Source organism: Nyctibius grandis, chromosome 2 (assembly GCF_013368605.1).
Source record: "Nyctibius grandis isolate bNycGra1 chromosome 2, bNycGra1.pri, whole genome shotgun sequence".
NCBI lineage: Eukaryota > Metazoa > Chordata > Aves > Nyctibiiformes > Nyctibiidae > Nyctibius > Nyctibius grandis.
The window spans coordinates 105,574,494-105,601,438 of NC_090659.1; the positions used below are offsets into that span (position 1 = coordinate 105,574,494).

General features: G+C 37.9%; 1 protein-coding gene across 1 annotated transcript in view; it reads right to left on the bottom strand.

The window, feature by feature from the left end:
* Nucleotides 1-26,945, bottom strand: part of TNFRSF19 (TNF receptor superfamily member 19) — a 61,917-nt gene that overhangs the window by 2,711 nt on the left and 32,261 nt on the right. The window contains exons 6-7 of the mRNA XM_068395401.1: nt 2,726-2,890; nt 949-1,074 (exon numbers count right to left, since the gene is read on the bottom strand). Coding sequence (XP_068251502.1) covers nt 949-1,074; nt 2,726-2,890 — 291 coding nt within the window. The remainder of the gene's footprint in view (nt 1-948; nt 1,075-2,725; nt 2,891-26,945) is intronic.

Sequence of the window (26,945 nt, forward strand, 5' to 3'; positions counted from 1 at the left end):
AACTTGAGTACTAGTTTGCCAGTTACATTATAATATATAATAGCACAAGAGGACATAGCCTCAAGCTTTGCCAGGGGAGGTTCAGGTTGGACATTAGGAAGAATTTCTTCTCGGAAAGGGTCATTAGACATTGGAAACGGCTGCCCAGGGAGGTGGTGGAGTCACCATCTCTGATGAATTTAAGAAAAGACTGGACATGGCACTTAGTGCCATGGTCTAGTTGACTTGGTGGTGTCAGGGCAATGGTTGGACTCTGTGATCCCAGAGGTCTCTTCCAACCTGATTGATTCTGTGATATAGATTGAGGAAAGAGATTTCTTATTGCAAAAAATGGGTCTTTAATTTATTACTTTAAAATGGAATTACTTATAAAAGCCAAGCCGTTCCTCCAGGAGTAATACAGATGCCAGTCATTAATATCTGCTTTTAAAATTAATTTACTTTTCAATTAGATACACGTGAGAGGAAGTACCACATTCTGAGTTAACATATTAGGATGGTATTTAAGCCTATGCTCTTTTGTTAAATTATGTATTTGTTAACGTCATAAATGTATCCGTTCTGACACTACTTCACAAAATCTCAATGATTTGAATTGTTCAGGTTTTTAACGTCCTTTAGACTTCATATAATGTCTTAGATACTGTCTGGTAAATCCTTCACACCCATTTAAGTCTCAAAGCCAGAGGCAGTGCTATTTTTATTGGCAAGAAACGAGATAGACATTTAAAGCTATTTTTTTAAGTGAAGGGTCATCGGAATGAAAACAGAAAAAAAAATCATAACCAAGTAGCTACTTAGAAATTGTGTGTGCTTATTGAGAAATTAGCCTAGGACAAAGGGTAGTTTGACAATGTTAGCTCTGTACTTGAAGTTAAATGTTGCAACCCAAGTGTTACATAAATGTTCATCATGCCATAAAGTCACTTTTAAGTAGACCTAACATACCACATGTCTGTGATGTGCTTCTCTGGCACTGGCAACAAGTTCTGTGGTCATACTCATTTAGCCGTGGTCTATCAAAACATGACAATTCAGAGCCATTGTAGTGAATGTCTTGTGACCTCAAAGACCCTTTGGACAAAATCAATAAAAATACATATTGGTAAATTATACTCTTTTTTCCTGTTCAGAGCCTCCTAACTTCATAGAACGCTTAAATGTCATACTATACAATATTTCCATACATTTTCCACAATGATCATATGGTTTCATGTAATGCAAACCACAGATTTTGCAACAAACCCTAGAACAGCTGGTTCAACTACAGCCTCTTCTAGGAAGATATCTGCTCTTGTTTTTTTGAGAGTGATATAGTTCATAGAATTATTATGATTTGAGAGTACATATTTCATAGAATCACAGAATGGTTTGGATTGGAAAGGACCTTGAAGATCATCTAGTTCCAACCCCCCTGCCACAGGCAGGGACACCTTTCACTAGACCAGGTTGCTCAAAGTCCCATCCAACCTGGAAATTTAATTCACTGTTACATTTTCTCAGTGTTTAATGATTCTCAGTGACTTCTGTCTGAAATTTTCCATATTCAGCTTTCAGCCAACGGGATTTTGTTTGTTATCTTAAAGAACTTTATATTATAAAAAGCAACAGGACAAGAGGCTATGGGCACAAACTGAAACACAGGAAGTTCCATCTCAATATGAGGAAAAACTTCTTTACTTTGAGGGTGACAGAGCACTGGAACAGATTGCCCAGGGAGGCAACGTGCTCTAGGTGAACCTGCTTTGGCAGAGGCTTGGACTAGATGATCTCCAGAGGTCCCTTCCAACCCCAACCATTCTGTGATACTGTGATTAAGAGCAAAATTCCTTTAATCTGTATAACTCTAGGCCAAGGCAAATGAGTTACTAAATTTCACTAACTAGAAGACTCAATTCACTATGCCTGAATTTCTTAAAATTTACATTGTAAAGCATCTTCTAGGTTACGAACAATTCTTACAATGCATCTCTGAATCTTTTTATTCTTGCTTGTGCTGTAAGTAGTGATAACATCAATTCTTCCTAGTTATTATTCTTGTTTGACATCCAGTGCTCATTAGATGCTATAAACATATTTTATTAAAAGTTTTTTAAATGATAAATGGGAACTAGAGTGCTTTTGACTTTTCTCTTTCTTCGTTTAAATTAATGGGCAGAAAAATGGTTATTATAAACAATTTGTGAATTACACCGATGAGCTGTTATGGATTCTTTTTTTTAATGTACGAGTCTAACTGGCTTAGGCATTTAATTCGTCTTGAATATGCCCATAAAACCAAATTGTTGATGACAAATCTGCTATATCTACACTGGTGACATTCATTATCGCAAAGAGCTAAGTTGTTTCACAATGGTATGTGATGCACAGACCCTCCAAGCTGGTATTTCCACATTGGCACTGCAACTCTATAATGACATCTCAGCTTGGATCCCAAATGGTCCACATATATCTGTGCAGCACCTAACAGAGTATGGCACAGAATTAATGCAATTGGATTATTTCTGGACATCTGCACAGCATTTTCTCAGTAGAAGCTGGAACATCCACACTGAGCTGGCCAACATGTATGGACATATAACCTTGGGCCTCTGCTAGCTTGTTCACCTCAATGCTAAACTTATTAGAATGCTGTAGAAATTTCATTTATTTATCTAAGAGAGATTTGCCAAACTAATACTGGTATATGAGTATTACAAAGAAACAGTAATCATTGGAAACTTACAGCTTGGTTTCTTCTCCATAAACTGCCTTTTACAATAGATAACACAAAGAATAAGGAGAGCTAAGAGCACTGTTGCAAGTGCACTGCATATAACAGCTGCTAAAGCAGTGTCTCGAGGACTGGAAGCAGTTGATGGGATCTTCACAAGGTTTACTTTGGTGGTACCTGAAATACAATTAAATAAGAATTAAGGCAAAATGTAAACATTTCAGGAATACAGTCATGTAAATGAAAGCCTGGGAAATAGAAGAGATTCGTAGCACAGAAAAAAAAGCATGTTCCATCTGCTAATGTATAAACATTAGTTGCACATATAAATAGATATGATTAGCAGCAACCACATTACGAAAAAAACCTTTAAAAATATTGCAGAATGAGTGGTAATGAGTGTAGATGCATACAAATGCATTCTGACTGTCCATAAGAATGGAATCAGATCTTCATCATGAGAACAAAGACCTCTCCATTTTTAATGATGTCAGATGATGTTAATATGGAGAACATTCCCTAGAGTACAGCTGAGAAAGCTGTCTACTAGAGGGAGGCACAAATACAGGAACTTTCCTTAATAAGGAAACTTTTTGAGAACTGAGACACCCACAGAAGTTCAAATGCTGTCAAAAGTACCAATTTGCTTGGTTGCATATGCCACGACACCATGGTCATTTCTAGGATCAAATCTAGGATTTCAACGGTGCTTTTTTTATTCAGTGAGAGTTTTCTTAATACAAACAATACCTCTAGTAAAAATTCAGCAGATATTGACTTTATTTCTGTCTCAGTAAAGACTTCAGCAATGTTTCTAACTTTGACATCGTTACTTCTATGTGGAAAGTGAAAAAGCATCAAAAGTTTAACTACAACTATTGAAAATATCTTAAATTACGAATGGCCTTTTAAAATTAAATTAATAGAATCATTTAGGTTGGAAAAGACCCTTAAGATCATCAAGTCCAACTGTTAACCTAGCACTGCCAAGTCCACCACTAAACCATGTCCCTAAAAACCACATCTACATGTCTTTTAAATACCTCCAGGGATGGTGACTCCACCACTTTCCTGGGCAGCCTGTTCCAATGCTTGACAACCCTTTCAGTGAAGAAGTTTCTCCTAACGGCCAATTTGAACCTTCCCTGGTTCAACTTGAGGCCATTTCCTCTCCTCCTATCATTCTATCGCTTGTTACCTGCGAGAAGAGACCGACACCCACCTCGCTACAACCTCCTTTCAGGTAGTCGTGGAGAGCGTTAAGGTCTCCCCCGAGCCTCCTTTTCTCCAGGCTAAACAACCCCAGTTCCCTCAGCCGCTCCTCATAAGACCCCTTCTCTAGACCCTTCATCAGCTTCATTGCTCTTCTTTGGATGCTCTTTTTTGTTATAAGATTATTTTTTAACACTTATGAATTCTGATAGCTCATCTGTTTCAATCGGCTTTGAAGTTCACATCAATTCAACAATATTTTATGAGCAAAGGAACGAAACATTGAGTACTTCTCTGAAAGCAGATTTTTAAAAAACCCACAAACCGTATTTTATTAACTTATTTTTATAAGTTAAACGTGCCTATTTCCCCCTGAAAATCTTTGGTTAAAACCTAAAGACTATAATTCCTAAGAAATGGTCCATGCAATCATAAGTTTAAATTGGGAGATAAACGTCTGCCAGAGTATATTAAAATCACTTATCAAATTGTACATACATACAATTGTTTGATATCCTAACTGCAATATAATAATAGCACGAGAGAATAACTTACTAACTTTTCTCAAATAATTATGGTATTCCTCTACACACATCAAATGTGGGCAGCAAAGTGTTTACAACACCATATTGCTTGGTTATAATGGCCAGATTGCCAAAAAGCTAGGTATTTTGAAAATCAGCTTTATTACATCCAGTTCTAAGTCTTCAGACCACTCACACCGAAGAAAATATTAACTTCTAGGAAACAAAGAATCCAAAATGAAAAAAAAAGACACACCACTTTTTAAATAAAGACGGTTTCTGTGGATTATAGTGTCATGTAGTTGCTGGTAAGTGGAGGAACATAAGAAAGTGGAGAGGTCAGATCATGGCTATTATTCAGAAGAAAGAATGTTTAGTCATTAATTTCCTGATTTCAATGTGAAGAAAAACAAGTGTTACTGCACTTACATCTGCTTGAATATTTCTATTTACCTTGATTTACCTATTATGTTCCACTGTCACATCAAAAGTGTAGAGAGCAAATTTATAGCAGATCTTTTTTATCTTTAACTTGCCAAATTTGACAAGAGTAGAGCTACCGGAGAGAGCCCAGCGAAGGGCCATAAAAATGATTGAGGAACTGGAGCTTCCCTCCTATGACGAAAGGCTGAGAGAGCTGGGACTGCTCAGCCTGGAGAAGAGAAGGCTCAAGGGGGTATCTCATCAATGTGTGTAAGTCCTTGAAGAGCGCGTGCAAAGAGGACAGAGCCAGGCTCTTTTCAGTGCATCAGAGGCAATGGGCACAAACTCAAACACAGGAGGTTACCTCTGAACACCAGGAAACACTTTTTTAACTGTGAGGGTGACCGAGCACTGGCACAGATTGACCAGACTGGTTGTGGAGTCTCCCTCCTTGGAGATGCTTAAAAGCTGTGTGGACATGGTCCTGGGCAACCAGCTCGAGGTGACTGCTTGAACAGGGTGGTTGAACCAGATGATCTCCATAGGTCCCTTCCTACCTCAACCATTCTGTGATTCTGAATTATGAAAATACAGCAGAACTCAAAACTCAAGTCAATAGAGGCTGAAGTCTCCTACATGAACTAGAAATACATTTTGAAACTCTGTCCTTGTACTGAAAAGTTATCATTTTCATTATCATAGCAGATGGTCTATTATTTTTGTTCCAGATAACAGAATAAAATTCCAGTTCAGGGTCTCAGGTACTTTTCCTCTTAAATAATTATTACCTGTCCTCTTTATATTCTTCTATAATTCCTATTACTCACAGAGCTAAGTTCTATGACCTCTTTTTCAGATCTTCATTGTTATTTAGAAGAAAAATCAACCAGTGTCATAATCTTTTTGTTATAACTTCAATGCTCTTGGCAGCAGCATTGCAATCTTCCACAGAGAAAAATTTTCAGTCAGTTTCTAGGATTCGTGCAGCTGTAGTTTTAAGTTTACAGTTTTAACAGACTGCAGAAATTTCTGCACGGTATGTAAAGTTCCAGGATATAATTCTGTGAGAAGAAGTAAAATTATATTAAAAAAAAGCTATTTATACAGCAAAGTGTGCTGGCTTTGGTGTGAAAACCAAGGACTACGCATTGATATTGGGTTTTCAATTTTAGTCAAATGCCTGATCTAGTCTTTAGAAAGTTAAAGACAGTCTGGACAAGTATTTAAAACAAAACAATAAAAAACTGATCAGAATATCTTCAAATATTTTTCATATCAATATATGTATACCAATACCTGTATCAATGTACCTACCTAAAAGTACTAAACAGTTTTTAGAAATAAGGTCTTCATAATCAGTAGAAAAAAGAATTGTTAATTTTTAAAGCAAAAATAGAACAAGAGCCCTGGAAGTGGAGCTGCTATATTTTTGTCTCTCTTCATTTGCTCACAAAGTGTATCTCTTTCCAAGTATAATGACATATTACATATTCTGGGAAGTTATGAATGACATATTTCTTTAGTGCTCATCAACAACACCCAAACTGGAAATACAGCGATTTTATTTTACACTGGGATGGCAAAAAATAAAATTTATTTTAGCTATCTAGTTATTTAAGATGTATTTTATTTGGTTGATTTTTTTTTTCACTTGAGAAAGCAATTTTCTGTTCCTGAGAATGCCTACCACTCATCTTCACCTTCAAAGAACTTTTTGGAATAGCTACTGTGCGCAGTCCATTGTAGTGCAGCTCTAATTATAATGATAGTGATCTTCCCTGCAGAGACCAACATTTCAGAAGTGGATTGCTATTGTAGAAGTGGCCCGTTGGGCATTGCTGAACTCCGCTTTCAGTGTTACATTACTCAGATATGTATGCATTCTCATAAACTCTTTCTTTGCAGGCTCACAGACTTAATGGTCCCATTTCAGTAAAGCAAGGAGGTGCATTTTAAACTTTAAACTTATACTTACTATTAAATGATTACTTGATTAAATATAAACATGTAATTAAACACTTTGTGAATTGGACATGATACATTAAGAAAGAAGGGAGGAGGTGCACACTGTTTTATGATTCTGGAAAGCCTGTGCATATTATGCATCACAAAAATATAACAAAAAATATACTTTATATAAGAAATAGATCTCCTTTTCTAAGTCTCAGTTCCAACATATTCTGGAAATGTGCTAGCACTAAAGAATTACCGCAAACACCAAGCTATCTCCTGCATAATTTTGAGCAGTAAGCTTAAATACATGTTCTTCCCTTAATTAATCAATGGCACATCGTAATGTCAGTATGTGCAAAGGTGAGGTTCTTAAAAGCAAGTAAAGTTTCTGCTAATCCAAGATGGTTAAATAGCAGTAACTCAGCTAATACGGAACATATGAATCCCAGCTGTATCACTATAACTTCCGCCAATAAACAGAACAGTTGAATTTTTGGCCTGTTTTACCGAACAACCAGAGACAGGACAAAATGTAAAAAGCCTTCCTTTATCACTTATTTCATGTTTATTTTCTCAGATTTTTTTTTTCAGAACCATGATTAGTTACAGTCACTACTGGAATCAGAATGCCTAAAAGAAAGCTTTCCGTGGCTGATTAATCATGTGAAAACAGAACTTGCAACATTTTATGTTTCTTCCATGGATATAATAAATAATAATAATATAATAATAATACAATAATTACCAAAGTTGAGGAAGATAAAATGTGGATTATGTTTGGATTTTCTTTCTTACCATGTCAAGGCAATGCTAACCCAAAGAGGGTTTACTCAATAAAACAAAGCTAATCAAATCTCCACTTAGATAGCAATAAACATCGTAACATTGGACAGAGTGCCACCTTTCACAATCAGGATTAAAAATAAGATACAAAAGTAAATTAAAATGTTTTTAATTCCTGGAATATGGGTATTTCTGGTCAAGAGAGGGGAAGGGAGCATTTGCCTACTATAAAAAGTGTTTGCCCACTACTTTTATGCTGATTAGCCCAAGTCAGTGGTATCAGCCATAATTTGACAAGAATTAAGGGCTCAGACATACCCTCAAGTTATGACAATTTAACAAGTTACTGCCTGTCAGCTGAATTGCAGTGGCTATCTGTATGTGTGCTCTTGATCCATGGAAAATGTAAGGCAATGTGTCTTATCTTGAAACTCCTTCATTTTGAAAAAAGTTTAAAAGATGTTTATGTTCATTTAAAAGTAAGAAGGCAATACCTCTACCTAGTCCCCAACAAGCAAAAGAATGTATTATGTATAGACATGATGTGTGTATATAATTCAGATACTACATGTATTATATATGTATATATATAAAAAATACATGTATAATATATACTACTGAGAATTAAGATCAATGGAAAATAAGTTGTCCTGAGTATATTTCTGAGTCTTTACAAAGCAGCAGATTGCCTCCCTTTTCCTGATCTTTCAAGTAGGACACAAGAAACTTCATTAAACATTACTGTTGGAGACTGTGGTAAATGCAGAGAGAGCGAGCCTCCCAACATCTGTAAAAGGACAGCCATTTGCGTGCATGGCCTACACCCAAAAGTTCATCATGTCAAACCACATTTTTCAAATGTACTCCAAGTGCTGACTTCAAAGCCTTTAGTTTTCAAGTCAGTGCCCTACAACTTTTTTGTTTTATTTTGCTGGTTTTGTTATTTTTTTAAATAAATGTACCAAAAAGCCCTAGGGGAGAAAATGACTATTCAAGTATTTATCTATTGTTTGGAAATCCTGAGAAATGTGCTTATAAATTAAAATCTTCGGAATTTGATTTATTCGTTTCCAAGACCATTTCTCTTGCACTACGTATTTTCACAAACTCCAACTGCTGACAGCCTTGTATGTTTAAAATGGTAGAACAATTACACTGTGTATGTGAATTTAAAATATATACGAACTCCACAGTACTGGATACTGCTATGTCTGTAAGGCATAGTCAACCTCTGCCACAAGTTTTTCTTTTAGTAATTAAGAGATATTAATTCTGAGCACTACCATGGTCATCTAAATTGAACTGCTATATGGGCACAAAAGTAACATTGCTTCATGCACAAAACTTTCACCTTTGAGAACTGTCTAGTCATTTAAAAATACTACTACATGAGAATACAGCCTCAAATAACTGGTACCCTCAAATAACCTGAAAAAAACCTGAGAGTAAGCAAAAAATCAGAGGAAATCGGATAAAATTTGTGTCACTGCTGAACTACATATTCTGCACCCCGCAACATAACATCACTGGTTATCAATGTGAAAAGACAGTACGTCTCTCCATAAGTTGGAAATACTTAGCATGATCTGGTGGCATAAAGAATATCTTGCTGTTAATAGGACGGTGGTGTTGTCAGCAATTACCTTTCTGACTTTGGCTTCTAGCAGCTCACTTTGCACCTCTGACCATTCAGGGTGTCCAATATATATTTTGCAGAAAATGCAATTTCTTTCTCAGGTGTTTTCATGTGTTAAATCAGTATTACATAAAGTTTGTGTCAGAACATACAAGATTGCCAGGTACAGCAGAAAGCCTACTTCACTTCCAACTTGTACTTTTAATCAAATTCTTTTCCAGACATGTTTTGGGAACAAGAACACAATATTTTACGATATTCTCTCATTCAATTCCAACTACAGAATGCATCCATCCCACCCGGGCTACGATTTTCAACAGAAGATGAAAGTAGAAAGTATCTGTTTTGTATTCAATCAATCAATCAGAACCAATCAGGTTGGAAGAGACCTCTGAGATCATCGAGTCCAACCATTGCCCTGACACCACCATGTATGTGCAGTCCCATTTCATCTTTAGGACTACCCAGTTATAGAATAAAAACAACCTGGTGCAGTATTTGAGTAAATTAAGTCTGTTTATGACAGTTACAGCTTCTATATACACTCTATTACTCTCAGTGCCAAAAAGCTTATACAAGACATTACCCACATTAGCAGAAGAAGAGTTTGTATTGCCTAAATGCACACCATTTTCAAGTGGGTAACTACTGCCATTACCCATTTTCCGAAAGAGGAGAGGAAGATCATATACCCTTAAGAATCTGATTATATATTCACTAGTTAAATGACGATGGCATGTATGTAAATATAAGAATAAGCATGTCTGAAGCTTGTTTCTTTAGCCAACGGCAACTAACCCACTTTCATTAATGAAAAGTGTAATTGAACATTGTGAATCCCATGCATACTGGATACAGATCTGTTCTAAAAGGTTCAAACACCAGCTCATAGTTGCTGTGTGATGAGCTTGTAGATTGGTGCACGGATCAGTTTTCAGTATGGATTGAAACATGGCAGTGTGGAAAGCTCCATCCTGTAACCACAACCAGATAGGCAGGACTGAGGGCTGGTAGGGAAGCTATGACACTTTATGCCCTCACCTGGGCAGAGAACATACATGCTCTTCCAGCTGTGCACTGCTGGCACACTATGTATTTAATTTCAGACCACTGTACGTGGCAGTGCAATTGCCACGTACACCCACAATCGCTGAAACTATATATATGTTTGTATAAATATATATATACTATATATACTCTATATATGTTTGTATAAATCCCAATAAAGCAAGAAGTGAGTTGTAAATCAGTCGTAAAAGGTTCTTGTGTCCCTCTGATTAAATGAGAAGTAGTTTCTAACACTTCACTTCCTACCCCAGTGATTTCCCTCTTTGTCCTGGTTCAGCTGTGGTAAGAGCCAGGGTGTAGAGCAGAAGTTTGCACGACGATTGCAAGCCTGTATCCTAAATTTGTTAATACAAACTTTGATAAACATCACTAACAGTCCATGCAGAACATTTTCAAGAGCTATGGTTTTTTCTTTGCTTTAAAAATGTTTTCTGAAGGTAATAACAGTACTCAGCTACCTCACTTCTGTCTACACACTGGACACCTGTTTTGTCATCAGAATCACAGGGTATATTGTAACAATTTTCAGTCACAAAGTTTTTATAGCTTTAGACAATCAGGATTGTATATTCAAATAAAAAAATTATATAAATGAGTGATACAAGATCTACTGTATTTGAATACCAAATTATTTGCAGGATCATTTGCTTATTTCACTTAAAAAGGAAGTTCTTGATTTGGCCAAATAACCTATCTAGTTCAGACAGCTAGATGTTCCAGCAGCGATAAAAAAATGAAATAAAATTTTAGTACCCTTCCCTTGTTGCTTCCTGGGCTACAATTAACATATGAAGTAACTGGGAAAGGAAAATGAAATCCTGATGGTTAGAGACATCTCCACTCTTTAAAATCTCTGTAGTGTACTAACATTTTTTATTAGTGAAAGTGAAAAAACACAAATGCTAGTGAAATTCTTCCATCTATTAGAAAGTCAATGCAGAAAGAGCCTACCTCGAAGATGTAACTAATACAAAATCAGTAGTGAAAGAGATCTGTAAATATGCGTGTGTCTACATGTTCGTTTGTAATTTTAAAATCCAAGGTCTCTATCTGGGAAACTAAAGACCTGTATTAGGTCACATACTTCCTATACAGTGCAAAGAAAAGGTTAAACATAGAACAGAATGTGAAATAGCTTCCACAGAGTAACACGGTGCCTAAAGTCACTACGCTCAGCCTATAGACGTAGAAACCTGGAGAAGGATACTAGACTTTGTTCTTCCCATAAATCACTCAGAGTGGTAGAGAGGGGCTTCCATCTTCTCTTAAAACTCTCCTGAGAACAAAACTCTATAATCTTATTTTAAAATTACACTGAGGGGGAAGAAATAATGAGTATGGCTTATAAAGCCTTTCAGATGCAACTCTTGAAAGAAGAGGTTAATGCAACTCTTGAAAGAAGAGGTTAACGATGGAGTTTCTGGCTTCTGTAAATCTTAAAAGCCCTTTGTCAAGAAGCATGAGATGGAGGCACAGTTGCCTCCTCTGCCACCTCCACAGGGATTGTTTTAGCCACTAGGCTATAAGCTGAGCTGGGTAAAAGCTTATTTCATCTCTCCAGTTGAATTTGCTGAGTTGTAAAGCTTCAGCAGAAGCAGTAAGGATCCCTCTTCACGTAGTCAACAGTCACGTAAAATATATTTGTGGAATGCAACAAAATTAAATAAACCATATTTGGGGTTGCCCACCACTTACTTTTTTCCTGTTTATAATTATGTTAAAAAATCACTAACTTCGGTTAAATTCTCCAAGCAAGGCAACTACTTCCGAATGTGGGGTGATTGGTTTTTTTTTTTGGGGGGGGGGAGGGGGGGGGAGGGTCGGGTTTTTGTTTTTTAAAAACATAACTGCTAGCCATTTCCACATATTGAGGGGAAAATATGTCTGTACTGTGGAAAACACAGAGTGTGTTTATGTAATTAAGACTGTTTCATAATACTTACAATACAACTGGGCTGAATTATGATTCTGAATTAAGGTGGAAGTTAAGAGTTGCATAACAAACCCTACTAGTATTTTCTATCTTTTTAATGTTCAACTTTGCAACCTCAGCATCTTTTAAAAATGCTTTCTTGGGTATCCTGAAATGCATGGGATTAAATATAAATTTTCATAATTTTATAACATATAGCCTTAACACCTTTAGAAGCTGGGCGTTTATCACCACCTTACTGTAATACTGCAAATATCAAAGTAAATGTCATTATTTACTGCAAAGAAAATTACCTACTGTGCAATAGTAAGCATGCACATGAAAACTATAGCACAGATGAAAAAGCTGTAGCTTTGAAGTCAGAAATAATAATAGCTTATAAAAAGCAGTTTTTAATTCACCACTTAAAGCTTTAGGGATAAAGTCAGTCCTAATCTGAAATATAACACCTCCCCTCTGTTACAGAAGTCAATAGGAATTAGTCATAGAATACAGAAGACACTCTGAAAGGTTATCTTCAAAAAGTCAAGCTCTATTAGTGAGATTCATCTGACCAAAGCAAACATCTACTTCTGAGGGAGTCATCTGAACTTTCTCTACACAGTGGTGATAGGGAGGAGAAAGGCTCTTTTAGCGTGCAATTAATCTAATTTGTTTTAAACACCTCCCTTGATCATTTCTCTCTAGCAAATACAGAGTGAGCCTAAGGTCACCAGCTTATAGATATAGCCATTATAGATACCCGCAGCCAAGAAGGAGGCACCCTACTCTAGGTTTGTCAAGTAAGGATACAGCGTTTTGGACGCCTTTGACTGTTTTGACTTTAATTTCTCTGTTTCAGTTCACTAACTGTATAACAGACACTATACCTTTTACATCACTTCTATTGTAAAGATAAAAGTCAATAACAACTGCAAAATTTGTAATAACTGCTTTACAGTGGCAGAACCACAGAAAAGCCTAGCGGTAATTAGTAACTCACATTCTGTATGGAATATAAAATAGCAATTCGTGTGTAGCAATAAGGCCAGACATAGAATTATAGGTTTTGTCTACCCTGTGCTTTAAATGAACAAAGGCCCAGTGGGAAATAACATATGCAACAATGTAAATAAAACCTGTATCAGAGTGACTATATATGAAGGAATCTAATTATGGTTGCAGGCCTCAGTTCTGGCACATTCTAACTTTGACAAGTTTTCTTAGAATGGGGGCATCAGTTTGGTGCAAACACTTAATCAAAGAATAAGAAAAGTATTTTTATTAATTTATTTTATTTATGTTTTTATTTATTTAGCAGGAATGAAAAAAAATATAAATAATCTACACTCTAAACCCTCAATATTCCTCCTTAAAATTAATTAGAAAAAAGATAAGAGGAAGATCAGGTTTTAGGAAGACAAATATAATAATTCAATGTTGAATTTGCAGTTTTCATCTAACCTGGCATTGGCAACTATATGAAACTCTTAACTTCAGAAGTCTAAAGGTCTAAAGACAAAGCCAGAGCTACTCACCTTAGGTTCTCTTTATAAAACAGAGCCAGAAAGAGAAATCTCCGGAGAGTAATTGATCTGAAATGGTTTGAAAGACTGCTTAGTGTTAGTCATTGACACTTACCTTATCTGGCTTGCCTGAACTCTTCAGGTACCTAATTCTTTCCACTGATTATCAGTGGGAGTTTGGGCTGACAAATTCAGTGTCAACCATTAACTTTTATATGCCTAAATTAGGGTGCATTACTTCCACCCTAAATTTCCACATGCAGAGATGGTAACTATAAGTTACATTCAGTAGTATGCACATACAATTATACCACTGGACTTAAATGAAACTTCATTAAAACTGGTGGACACAACCTTTTATTTGAGAAAGCCGTAACAAAGAGCAAATCTTTTTAAGAAACAGTCACAGCCTATACCTCAAAGGCACACATCGCTGCCCAAAATAACACGTGAGACCACTCCATGATCTTTGTAAGAGGGGGGTTGGCAGTGTGCTGCTGCCACAAGTGCACAAGCGAACCAGTAAGAGAGAGAATGTGTGAGGCCTATCACCCCAAAAATTAAAGGCGAGCAAAGTAGAGTACAACAACTGGAAGGATACAAACAATCAGTAGGAACATTAGGTCTTTCTTCTATTAGGTTGTTTCCAGCTCATGAGGTGTTAGTTTATAATAAATCATTACTGCTAAGGCCCTTAGTGCACAATTCCTGTTTTAAGGCTATCGCATCTTATCCTATTTCCAATACATTCCAGTCCTCCAGGTAATTCCAATCCTCTGGAGAGATTTTTCAGTGTTCTATTGCTTGACAAAGGTTTTCTTAACAGAAAGTTGGCAATATGGAAAGTTTCAGCCTAGACGGATTCCTTGTTTTCTACTGTATTTTTTTTAAACAAGAATTTTAAGAGACACACAGTCTAAGTATTTTGTAACCAAGCAACATAGCCAACAGTATCTACCAGCACAAAGTAGAATACAAAAAACCCAACATGCTATTGTGCATTCATTTATCGCATGTCAGTCACAACTTGGACTCTCTGTACCAAAAGCCACAGCAGTCAGCATGTATTTATACCATAGGCACCAAAACTCAGTGCTGTTGAAGCGGTGCCAATGCAACCATGCCCAGAATTAGTTGGGTCATTGTATGAGATAAATTTAAACTAATATATTCAGTTTGAACATAGAATAAAAGCACGTTAATAAATTCATATACTTAAAAGTCATACACTTCTGTAATTAGAAAATGTCTAAAAAAGATCTAAAAAAAGTACTACAAAGCTGTAACTACTACTCATTTTTTCAGATTATCCCCAAACACAATAAAGTAAAAGTTAACTGAAAAAATGTCTTGCAGCTTTACTGCAATGTATGCAATACTAGAATAATTTTGATCAACCTAATGGCCAAGTTAAACAAAAACTTTGCAAACCCATTCCATACAACAAATAGATAATTGCTTATAGCCACTGCAGGACTGGGCTAAAAGGCTGGCCACATTAGTAAGTACACATAAGAAAAAAAGCATAGGAAATAGTACTTATTCAGTACAGGTCCAGCGATAGTCCCTTCTCTGTAACTCAGGAATTTCAAGTTCACTTTAATCTAGTGTAATTGAGCTAACCAGCTCTTACATTAAAAAGTAATGATTAAGTTAAATTTCTTGCAGACATTCTGTACCTAAAACAAACATGCAGTATGCCTCTGGCAAAGAAGGATACTAATTATAGGATTGACTCATAAGATGAAAGGTTGCACAAGTTACTACTAGAAACAAAAGTACGGTAAACTGGTTTGAAAAAACATATTGAAATTCTCATACTCCGCAGTTAAGATGAGAATTTCATTTTCTAACTGTACTTAACAGTGTCAAGAAACAAAACTAAATATGCTTGCAGACTGCTTGTTCATATTTTAGATTAACAAACTAGAAGTGAATACTGCAATTACAAACTATTTTTTAACTCAATACAGAAGTGAGGTCTCTACAGTGAATTCTCACTACACAAAAACTTGCAAAACTAAGTATTTTGGTCACTCTCAGCTTTCTTTTATTACATAAAACATGGTCTTAAATGGATATTTAAGGATTCATTACATTGTCAGAAATGAATCTCTAACTTCACTCTTAACACAACAATTCATCCCCTGATTTAAAAGGAATCATAGAAGAAGCACATCATCAAGGCTCCACACATCTGTGCGGAAGGATATGCAAGTTCCAAAGTAGTTTTGCATTTCAAACTGAACCATTCGACAGGATTAACAGATAGGGTTGCCAGCTGTGAGTTAGAACAAAGATACGAAATCTGCCCTGTACATTACCCGTGTACTGATTCGATATAACCTCCTGAATGCCAGATGGGCACCACTTACGTAAACTCCTATTAACAGTTGCATGAGCTTGTGATGTGAATTCATGAAGCAAATGAAATTTGATACAATTTATTTTAAAATCACAAGTTGACATTTCCATTTTAATTTCAAGCTATACGTTTTCCATCACATTGTAGCAAGCAACAAGGAATGTATTTTCAAAAAGAGATTTACATTGGAATACTGTGTTCTCTCTGAAATACATTAACACATGCTTTAGTAGTTAAAAATGGATTGCACATAACTAGTGCAATTCTCATGCTGAAACTAGAAAGTCAATGCCTTTCAGTGCAATTCAGCTTGGTCAAATATCACCTCAACTTCATACCATCTACTTAAAATTTTACTGAATTATGATCATACATATTTTATATATTAAATTTTCAGATATTATAAACAAATAGTGTTGAAAAACAACATTTCAATTCCTAATTTATTCTACGATTTCTATTTGTATGATGGAAGCCTTTTATATTACATCTGCTCACTCTGAAAATAATTTAATATTTATATTGCTAACAGCTTTCTAAGTAGGGACTGCTAATACTAATCTTCTTGATTTTATATTAGAGTAAATGATTTTTTAAAGTTTCAAACTTCTAGTATTCAAATTTTCCTGGCCCCCCAATCATAATAAATGAACACTTTCAAGAGGTCCAGAAAATACCATTTGTTTTACATTATTTTCCTTTCTGTAGATTTTCTGCTGTTGAAGAATGTGATAGGAGCTTATGCCACAACATTCTCAGTAAGTGCACTAATGTAGCTCCCTGTTCACTACCAGATCACTTGTTTTCATAAAATCAGAAAATTCATTGTCTGAGGTCTCTGTTACTCTGTCAGCATGGATAGAAATTAGTCATCAGGGTCAAAAGGATTTAAAAGGGATAATAAATGACAACAGTATTGTATATACTTTGTTCACTTAGGAAACCAAACTAAAGAACACAAAATTCTAATCTTTTCATGCTTCTTGAGAGGTTTGCAGTAACACTTGAATTTACAATTCTAAAATTATTACTAGCAGCCAAAAATGACAACTGTCACACCTATGGGCCACTGACAATGTTCAGCATGCTTCAAATATGTAATAGTTAAAAACAATTAAAGACAAATTCTCTGTTCTCAGAAACCTGGCCTTCATCAGTCAGGAAGGAAAAAGGAGTTTCTGCTGCCCCCAAAGAATGCTGAACTGCCAGGAATGAATGTTCTTTCACAGATCCAGAGACTAGTATGATGCAGGCATTAAAGAAATGATCCACATACTCAATGATAACCACCAAACACTGATAGGTGTTCAGTCAACAAACCCAATTCAGGTCAATCCAGATAAATCTAGAACTTAAATGATGGGGATGAAGAATGACAGAAACATTTGACTGTCAGTAAGAAAGCAGCTCCTATCAATAGCATCTCATAGCCTCAGGAATGTCTGTGAGGGTAAATCGGCACAAGAGTGGGACAGAAGCCCACCAATTCTGGAAGAAGAAACCTTATGTCAGCACCCCACCTGTGTCACATCACAAGCTTGCACAAAGTAACCGCAGGACAGAACTAGAAAGGGTTGTTTTGGTTTGGTATTTTTGCTCTGTTGGAAGAGGTACAGCATTCCTTAATTTGCCAGCTAGCAACTGAAGTAGTAATCTTCATGAGTCTCTACCATCAGAGAGACAGTAAACTGTGAATCCTTAAAATTACAAATGTCTTAATTGGCATGTTAAGATAAAATGAGTATTCTACCTCCTTATTTATCACTTCATAGCATCAACAGCATTTTGCATAAAATGTATATGATTCAAGGGCAGTCATATAAAGGAAAGGGGATTATTTTCAGACCCACGTAAAAAACCTAAACATTATTTTTTTTTTTTACGAGGACAAAGTGAGGTCACAATATTGTGTATTTTCTGAAAGATGGATGGTTTTCACTGTTGGTGTGTTAGTTTGAGCTTCCTTCTTCCATTAAGTACCACCTCAATCAGACAGATTTCACATACAAAAAAAAAATTCTTTACTGAGGAACTTTCTATGTTTTGATCGAGAAAAAAGTTTCACAATCCATCTCACACACAAACCACATTTTGCCAAAAGAAAAATCACATACTATAATTACCATATGTAATAAAAGGAAAGGTTTAACAATTTCCTTGAAAAATGAACACAGAAAAGGGATTCAAAACACATCTCCTGTAGAGCCTCCAGAAAGAAATGCTACCAAGAAATATTCATGAAATCCAAATTTTGTTTGGCTTTGCACTGCTACTGCAAAGTCTATGTTAGTGAACCATACCTTGATCTTGCATATGCCACAGAAATATGTATTTGTATCTCAAGGACATTTTGTGGTTTTATAGCTGCTCAGGAAATATTTTAATTTACAGAAGTACAAATACAATTACAATCAAGGAAAGAAAAAAACATAATACTTTTCTGAATTAAAAGGTACAAAACCCACGCCAGTTAATACAGCAGAAATGGCTTTTAATGATTCTTTTGTGCAGATTCATTCCTTGATGCAGAGGATTACTCATTATAGTGCCTCAAGCAGTGTGTTAAACTTCTTCGGTTCAACAAATCGTATTTTAGAATGTATTCCTGATGTTCCACTTGAATTTACAATTACCAAGTTTCACCCCATTATTCATAAACCAGTTTCTGGAAAACTGTGGCATACTTTCCCTCCTGCTGATCATACTTGGGGGGGGGCCTCAAAAAGGAAAAAAATATATCAGAGTTAAACCTTTTGTCTGTTTATGTTTTTCTTCCTTTTTTTTTTTTGATATGTATTGATTTTTGCTAAACTTTGCAGAGCCTTTATAGAGCTGTATTTAGCTTTTTAAATTTCCATTGGATGTTATCAGCAGACCTCCTCTAGGATTTGCTGGTCAGTCTCAATACATCCAATAATACAAAGGTAGCAAGAAGCAAAAGAGAGGACTGCCCATTATTGGAGATTAAAGAGCAGAATAATTGAAATAGCAAGTCTGACCCAGTCACCTGTACTTCACTCAAACACATAGAGCAGGAAATAGGCAGGAAAGTTTGGTTGATCAGTCAGATAAATCTTTTAAATGGAAATTCACTAATTTACAGCTTAAGATTTACAGAATCACAGAACCAACTAGGTTGGAAGAGACCTCTGGGATCATAGGGTCCAACCTTTGACCTGACACCACTGTGTCAACTAGACCATGGCACTAAGTGCCTCAACCAACCAGTCTTTTCTTAAACACCTCCAGGGATGGTGACTCCACCACCTCCCTGGGTAGCCCATTCCAATGCCTAACAACCCTTTCTGTGAAGAAATTTTTCCTATTGTCTAACCTGAACCTCCCCTGGCGCAGCTTGAGGCTGTGTCCTCTAGTCCTTTTGCTAGTTGCCTGGGAGAAGAGGGCGACCCCCCCACCCTGCTACAACCTCCTTTCAGGTAGTTGTAGAGAGCAATAAGGTCTCCCGAGCCTTCTCTTCTCCAGGCTAAACAATCCCAGTTCCCCCAGCCACTCCTCATAGGACATACCCTCTAGACCCTTCATCAGCTTTGTTGCCCTGCTCTGGACTCTCTCCAGCACCTCCATGTCTTTCTTATAGTGAAGGGCCCAAAACTGGACACAGTACTCGAGGTGCAGTCTCGCCAGTGCTGAATACAGGGGGACAACTACTTCTCTTGTCCTGCTGGCCACGCTATTGCTGATACACGCCAGGATGCTGTTGGCCTTCTTGGCCACCTGGGCATACTGCTGGCTCATGTTCAGCCAGCTGTCCACCAATACCCCCAGGTCCTTTTCCACCAGGCTGCTTTCCAACCACTCTCCCCCCATCCTGTAGCGCTGTATGGGGTTGTTATGGCCAAAGTGTGGGGCCTGGCACTTGGCCTTGTTGAACTTCATGCCATTGGTCTCAGCCCATCTATGTAACCTGTCCAGATCCCTCTGCAGAGCCTTCCTACCCTCAGGTAGATCAACACCCCCACCCAGCTTGGTGTCATCCGCAAATTTACTGAGGGTGCATTCGATACCCTCATCCAGATCATCAATAAAGATCTTAAACAGGACTGGGCCCAGTACTGAGCCCTGGGGGACAGGACCGGACGCCAACTGGATGCAGTACCGTTCACTAATCAAAAATACAACTCGAACTCTTAACTATTTGAACAAATTTCTATTCCATAAAAGAACAGATTTATTGGTATACTTTCATCAGCATATCCAAACAGCAAAGATAGCAGATACACTTTTCCCCTCTTTTTGAAAAGCTATGAGTATTAAATTCGAATTTATTATTTAACCATCACATGTGGCTGCAGTCAGAATGGACGAATTATGAACAATGTCATTATCTTAAGAAGATAACTTAGAACAATAGATCTGTATTCAAACGTATTAATTTGATAAGGCATGAAACTAGGATCACAAATACATGCAGGCCCTGCAGTGCTAAGCACTGTACTATCTAGGCTGCATATACAATTCTGGGAACCTACCTGTGATGGGAACATACTTGTGATGTAGGAATCGAAGAGTAAGGACAAGAAGCCAACACACAGTTAGTGAACATGGTAAGGAAAGAATTCTGGACTCAAAGAAGTTATCAGGAAAAGGACTCCCAGCCAGTATCCCAACCTGCTCTGCTGAGTCTGGCATCAGAAGACATCATAGAACAGATTGTCCAGAGATGGGTAACAGACTGATAAGCTTGTAGATCCTGATGGTTTCTGTGCCAGCTGGGCACACAGCTGCTCAGTATTGCAGAAGTTCTGGGATGACCACTGAAGAGTACAGAGAACTTCACAGGCGCCTCCTTAAATTCCAATTCCATTACCTCTTGGGTCGACTGGGATAGAGAATGGGGTCTGTATTCTCCAATTAGGCACGTATTGAGAGCATCCTACCCAGTCCATGCATAGGTATTTCCTTCCATGGCAGTCAGGGAAAAGCAGGTGAACCACAATCCTTTTGGCCTAATCTAAAGCTGCAATGTGTCCAAACCACCTGCACCTGGAACCAGTGGAATACTCCTGGAGACCATAGGCTATGAATGGTTGCAGGTCCCTCCAGCTCTTAAGTGTTTGCACAGTTAGGTAGCTGTCAAGCAGGACAGCTGATGATGCAATTTTGCAGTCAGGATCCTGGGCCTATTTGGATATTTAAGCCTTAAGTACTTCTAAATACTTGACAAGGCTAACACTGCCTATACTAAGCATATTTGTAAAGCATTCACTACTAGCCTAGTTCTTTTAGTTTATAGCTTGAACTGGGTTCCTTGAAACTCACTTAGTGAAATAATCACAGAATCAACCAGGTTGGAAGAGACCTCTGGGATCATCGAGTCCAATCGTTTCACTGTGCCAAGAAACCTAAGTTATATTTGAGGCAGCAGGCACAAAACAAGTGACCCTGCTGACTGTCATTGTAAGAGCTTCAGTGAAGATCACGAAATTTCACTCACTCATTAGAATTGCTGAAGTTGTTCAGGTTACTATCCTTTTAATATAGACTCAAATGACAGATCTTTCACAACAGAGCAGGCGTGCTATACTGAGTACTTCTGTTCTACAGAAGTTACTAGTAAGTGAATCAATTCACTGGAACAGCCCTCACAGCTACAGTTTTGCAGCACTAAGCTATATGAGACGCAATTGGAAATCCTTCTGATAAAACAAATTTTCCTCTGTAAAAAGTAAACTGCATGGAACAAAACATTTAAGGATAGTGCAAGAAAGTGGACAAAAGTCTAACAGTTTAGACTGACTGGAAGCCCTGAGAGCTTTGGCTTCCAAATTTTGATTCCCTGGTAAAGTGGCTGGCTGGCTACACAGAAATTCTGCTGGGTTTGGGAGTAGCACCTCCTTGCAATGTCATTTCAACATTTTAAAGCTAAATTTTCTTCCACGTAAAATTCTTTGGTTTGTTTTTTTTTTCCCCCTCTATGTTTTCGTGCACTCCGCACCTTTTTTTTTTTTTTTTGAGGAGGAGGAGGAGAGGTAGGTGAGGAGGAGAGGGCATGGTGGATAGAAATGAGGGAACACTCCTGACCAGTTCTGTTTACTAACTGTAATACATATTTAGTGATAACAAGCTACGTAATGAAGTACTTCTATAGATACAGACACCGAAACGAGAGAGAGGTACAGCCAACAGGAGTTAGTGAAATTAAGTTGGGTATGTGTCTGTAAAAAAAGGCATTTCTCTGAGCTTGGCAAGGAGAAAGTTTTAGAGCATGATTAAACTGTCCAATGAATCTAAATTTCCTCTCCATTAAGTAATGTTTCAGAACTATTATAACTAATTTTAGTGGTAACATCTCTGTTGCTAAAATCTGCTCCCTCTTTGTTTGCAACTTTTTGTTTTAGGAGGGGATCCCAGCATGTAAAGCAAATTCAGAACAGGAAGAAAAGGAGCTGTCTGACTCTAAGTCATACATGAATCTTTCCCCAATGGGTCAGAAGCATCACAATTATCAAGGACAAGGAATTGAAAACGTTTACATTTTCTAGGTTAACTCTCTTTGATCTATGATGAGTGAAAAAATAAAATTGTAATAAAACTTTGTAAGACATGAATAGCAATTCTCATCTCTCTGAAACACCTAGTCAAATTTGTTTCAGACTTCCTGAAGATAAGTTACTCTACTATCAAGTCACATATGGAAAAGATCAGACTGACTTATTACATTCTTACAAAAGTGTACATTTCAGTTATGAGATAACAGAAAGCTAATTTCTCTGTAGTAAAACAGTACTGATATTTATAAGCTAGTGATGCTATAAGCTGTACTTAAATTAGCTGTCACTCCTTATGACTTCTGTGAAAGGTTTATACAATATTCCAGCTGCTTTCTATCACAGTGTCCAACATGGCAAAGAGGATTATGAGAGATGCTGTGAGGTAACTCCAAATCAGAAAAAATACTGAAACAAGATGGACCTATATGTTGGAATAGAACCAAATAATTAAGAATGGTTCCACTTGTTATATACTTTCAGCTGCCAATTGCCTCATATGCACATAAGCAGCCTACCTTCAACAGCTGCTTTGCATTAGTAACACAAAGTTTACTGTATAAAGCAATCAAATAAAAATTACAGAAAAACTTAATAGCTGGAACAACATTATCTGGAGTCTGCCAGCTTTCAAGTCACAGAAATCTGTAAACAGAAAGAAGAAAGTGATACAAGTAAATTAAAATTCCAGTATGTAAACAGAGGAACTAATGTGGAATTGAATGTCATCCAAAAATTACTCTCAAGCTAAAATGCTATATTTATGTTTAATGAAATAATGTAAAAAGCTCAAGTAAAGCTGAGACAGTGGGAATTTTTCTTTTACCACTAGCAAAAGTATTTTACAGAATACACATGTAGCCAGCAACCTTCCAGCCCTCCCCTTACTTTTAATCATGTATTTTGTTACCCTACAATGTTCCCCTGCAGACTGTAATTTCTACCTTTTTATCTTTGTTCTGAAGTATAGTCCTTGAATACCCCAAATACCCATTACACTCACAAGAAAGTTTACAAAATCACAGATCCTAATCTTGTAAATGTAAACAAGCAGACTTATACCAAATCTTACTTTTCCTATACGAGCTACTTCTAACACCAAAAAGAAGAAAATACCACCTGATTTTATTCCTTAAATAGCAACTTTCATTAGAGAAACAATTTACCTTGTAGATTTAAAGAGTCAGACTCAGCTGCAGTCTAAGACATTTAATTCTCAGAAAAACAATTCTGTAAACATACAGAAGTAAACGAATTTAAAAAAAAATCTAAAGAAGAAAACTGTAAAGGGAGCTTTGAGATCAGTCTTAGTGGAGGTAGTCAAAGTGTGGAAGAAGTTCCTTAAAGAAAGAAAATTTAAGGCGGGTAAGATATGGACACCTCATATGAAAATGCGATGTTTTCACTATGATCTGCTGTACGTATTTTGTCTCAACAAGCTGTAGTCTTTACTTTTATTCGTCACCTTAGTAAAAACTGTTTATTTTCTACTTTGAGATATTCTTTATATTTGAAACCACTGTCACTGAAACCAGTATATCAAAACATGGCTTATGGCAAAAAAGTAGCCATTTTAGACCCAAGTGCAGGTTTATTTCAAATGCACATGATGTTACAATCAAACTGTAGATATTTCCACTGCTGTGACTTATTCAACAAAACATTTCTGCTTCAATGAAGCAAAGAATGCGTTTATTTCCTGGAACGTGTAGAAGCTAGTTTCCCAAGCTCCACACAGAATGGTATCCTGCCCCCATCCTGTCCCCCGCCAGCTTCCCATGCTCCTTGCTTTATGTCATGAAGACAAGCAGAAGTAGTCCTGAAGAAGTAAAAATTAGTTTGGCTGGACATACTGGACTATTATTATTTTTTAAAAATATAATAGTGCAGATAATTACAAAAAAAAAAAAAAAAAGAACAAGGCTGTTCCTTTGGTGGTGGTTTGGCTGTAAAATGCTCCTGGCGCCCAGGTGCTCATTTCCTCTCTTCCTTGACTCCCACAATTTATTCCAATTTAACTGTTTGTACAGCCAAATTCTAGACTGAATTTGCATATAACAGGGGAACACCACTGACTCTACATTGGTCCAGAAAGGAACTGTAATGTGGAAGTGCTAGGAACTATTTTTTTTAATACAGCTTGAAAAAGTTCAGTGTCACAGGTTCTTCTGCTTTAGCAGAAAGCCTGTCCAGAGGCTAAAGGATTCTGGTGGCTCTAACACTGTTCTGCACTTTGAATTTAACAATATAACAGGAACCCCTTGTAGGAATAGCTGACACAGCCAAGCTGATAAAATAATTCTATTGCTTTAATTTTAATCTGCCATCAGCAACTGCCCCCCCTGAGCCAGTAGACAGGGATGTGGAGCAGAACAGACCCCCTGTAATTCAAGAGGAAGTAGTTAGCGACTTGCTGTACCACTTGGACGCTCACAAGTCTATGGGACTGGACGGTATCCACCCAAGGGTACTGAGAGAGTTGGTGGAAGAGATTGCTAAGCCACTCTCCATTATTTATTATCAGTCCTGGCTAACCAGGCATGTCCCAGATGACTGGAGGCTGGCCAATGTGATGCCCATCCACAAGAAGGGCCAGAAGGAAGATCCCGGGAACTACAGGCCTGTCAGCCTGAGCTCGGTGCCTGGCAAGGTCATGGAACAGATCATCTTGAGTGCAAATACCCAGCATCTACAGGACAACCAGGGGATCAGGCCTACTCAGCATGGGTTCAGGAAAGGCAGGTTGTGCCTGAACAACCTGATCTCTTTTTATGACCAGGTGACCCGCCTAGTGGATGAGGGAAAGGCTGTGAATGTAGTATACTTGGACTTCAGCAAAGACTTTGATACTGTCTCCCACAGCATTCTCCTGGATAAGCTGGCAGCCCACGGCTTGGACAGGTGCACTCTTCGCTGGGTTAAGAACTGGCTGGATGGCCGGGCCCAGAGAGTGGTGGTGAACAGTACCGCATCCAGTTGGCGTCCGGTCACTAGTGGCGTCCCCCAGGGCTCAGTACTGGGCCCAGTCCTGTTTAAGATCTTTATTGATGATCTGGATGAGGGTATCGAATGCACCCTCAGTAAATTTGCGGATGACACCAAGCTGGGTGGGGGTGTTGATCTGCCTGAGGGTAGGAAGGCTCTGCAGAGGGATCTGGACAGGTTACATAGATGGGCTGAGACCAATGGCATGAAGTTCAACAAGGCCAAGTGCCAGGCCCCACACTTTGGCCATAACAACCCCATACAGCGCTACAGGATGGGGGGAGAGTGGTTGGAAAGCAGCCTGGTGGAAAAGGACCTGGGGGTATTGGTGGACAGCCGGCTGAACATGAGCCAGCAGTATGCCCAGGTGGCCAAGAAGGCCAACAGCATCCTGGCGTGTATCAGCAATAGCGTGGCCAGCAGGACAAGAGAAGTAATTGTCCCCCTGTATTCAGCACTGGCGAGACTGCACCTCGAGTACTGTGTCCAGTTTTGGGCCCCTCACTATAAGAAAGACATGGAGGTGCTGGAGAGAGTCCAAAGAAGGGCAACAAAGCTGATGAAGGGTCTGGAGAGTACGTCCTATGAGGAGTGGCTGGGGGAACTGGGATTGTTTAGCCTGGAGAAGAGAAGGCTCGGGAGACCTTATTGCTCTCTACAACTACCTGAAAGGAGGTTGTAGCAGGGTGGGGGGGTCGCCCTCTTCTCCCAGGCAACTAGCAAAAGGACTAGAGGACACAGCCTCAAGCTGCGCCAGGGGAGGTTCAGGTTAGACAATAGGAAAAATTTCTTCACAGAAAGGGTTGTTAGGCATTGGAATGGGCTACCCAGGGAGGTGGTGGAGTCACCATCCCTGGAGGTGTTTAAGAAAAGACTGGTTGGTTGAGGCACTTAGTGCCATGGTCTAGTTGACACAGTGGTGTCAGGTCAAAGGTTGGACCCTATGATCCCAGAGGTCTCTTCCAACCTAGTTGATTCTGTGATCTTCTTATGACCAAAAGATAAAGAGTATGGATTCTAATGTTTTTTGTTTATATACTAAGACAGACTAGTGAAAACACAATCCTTGCTCAAAGAAAGCAATGATATCTTTGGAAAATCTTCTGCTCCTTATCCTAGCCTTTCCCTCATTTCCCCTTCAGTTGTGCCACCACAAGTGTTTTGGGGGTAAGAAACTCATTAGATTTAAAAATAACCTTAAGAAGGGGGTTTCACAGTCTTGCTTACTGAAGAGTTTCATTAACAGTTTAAGCATAACCATTGGGGCCGCACAACACTGGCCCGAGCAGGCAGGAGAGTGAAATCTGCAAGCCTAGATTGGTGCTGAGAAAAAGGA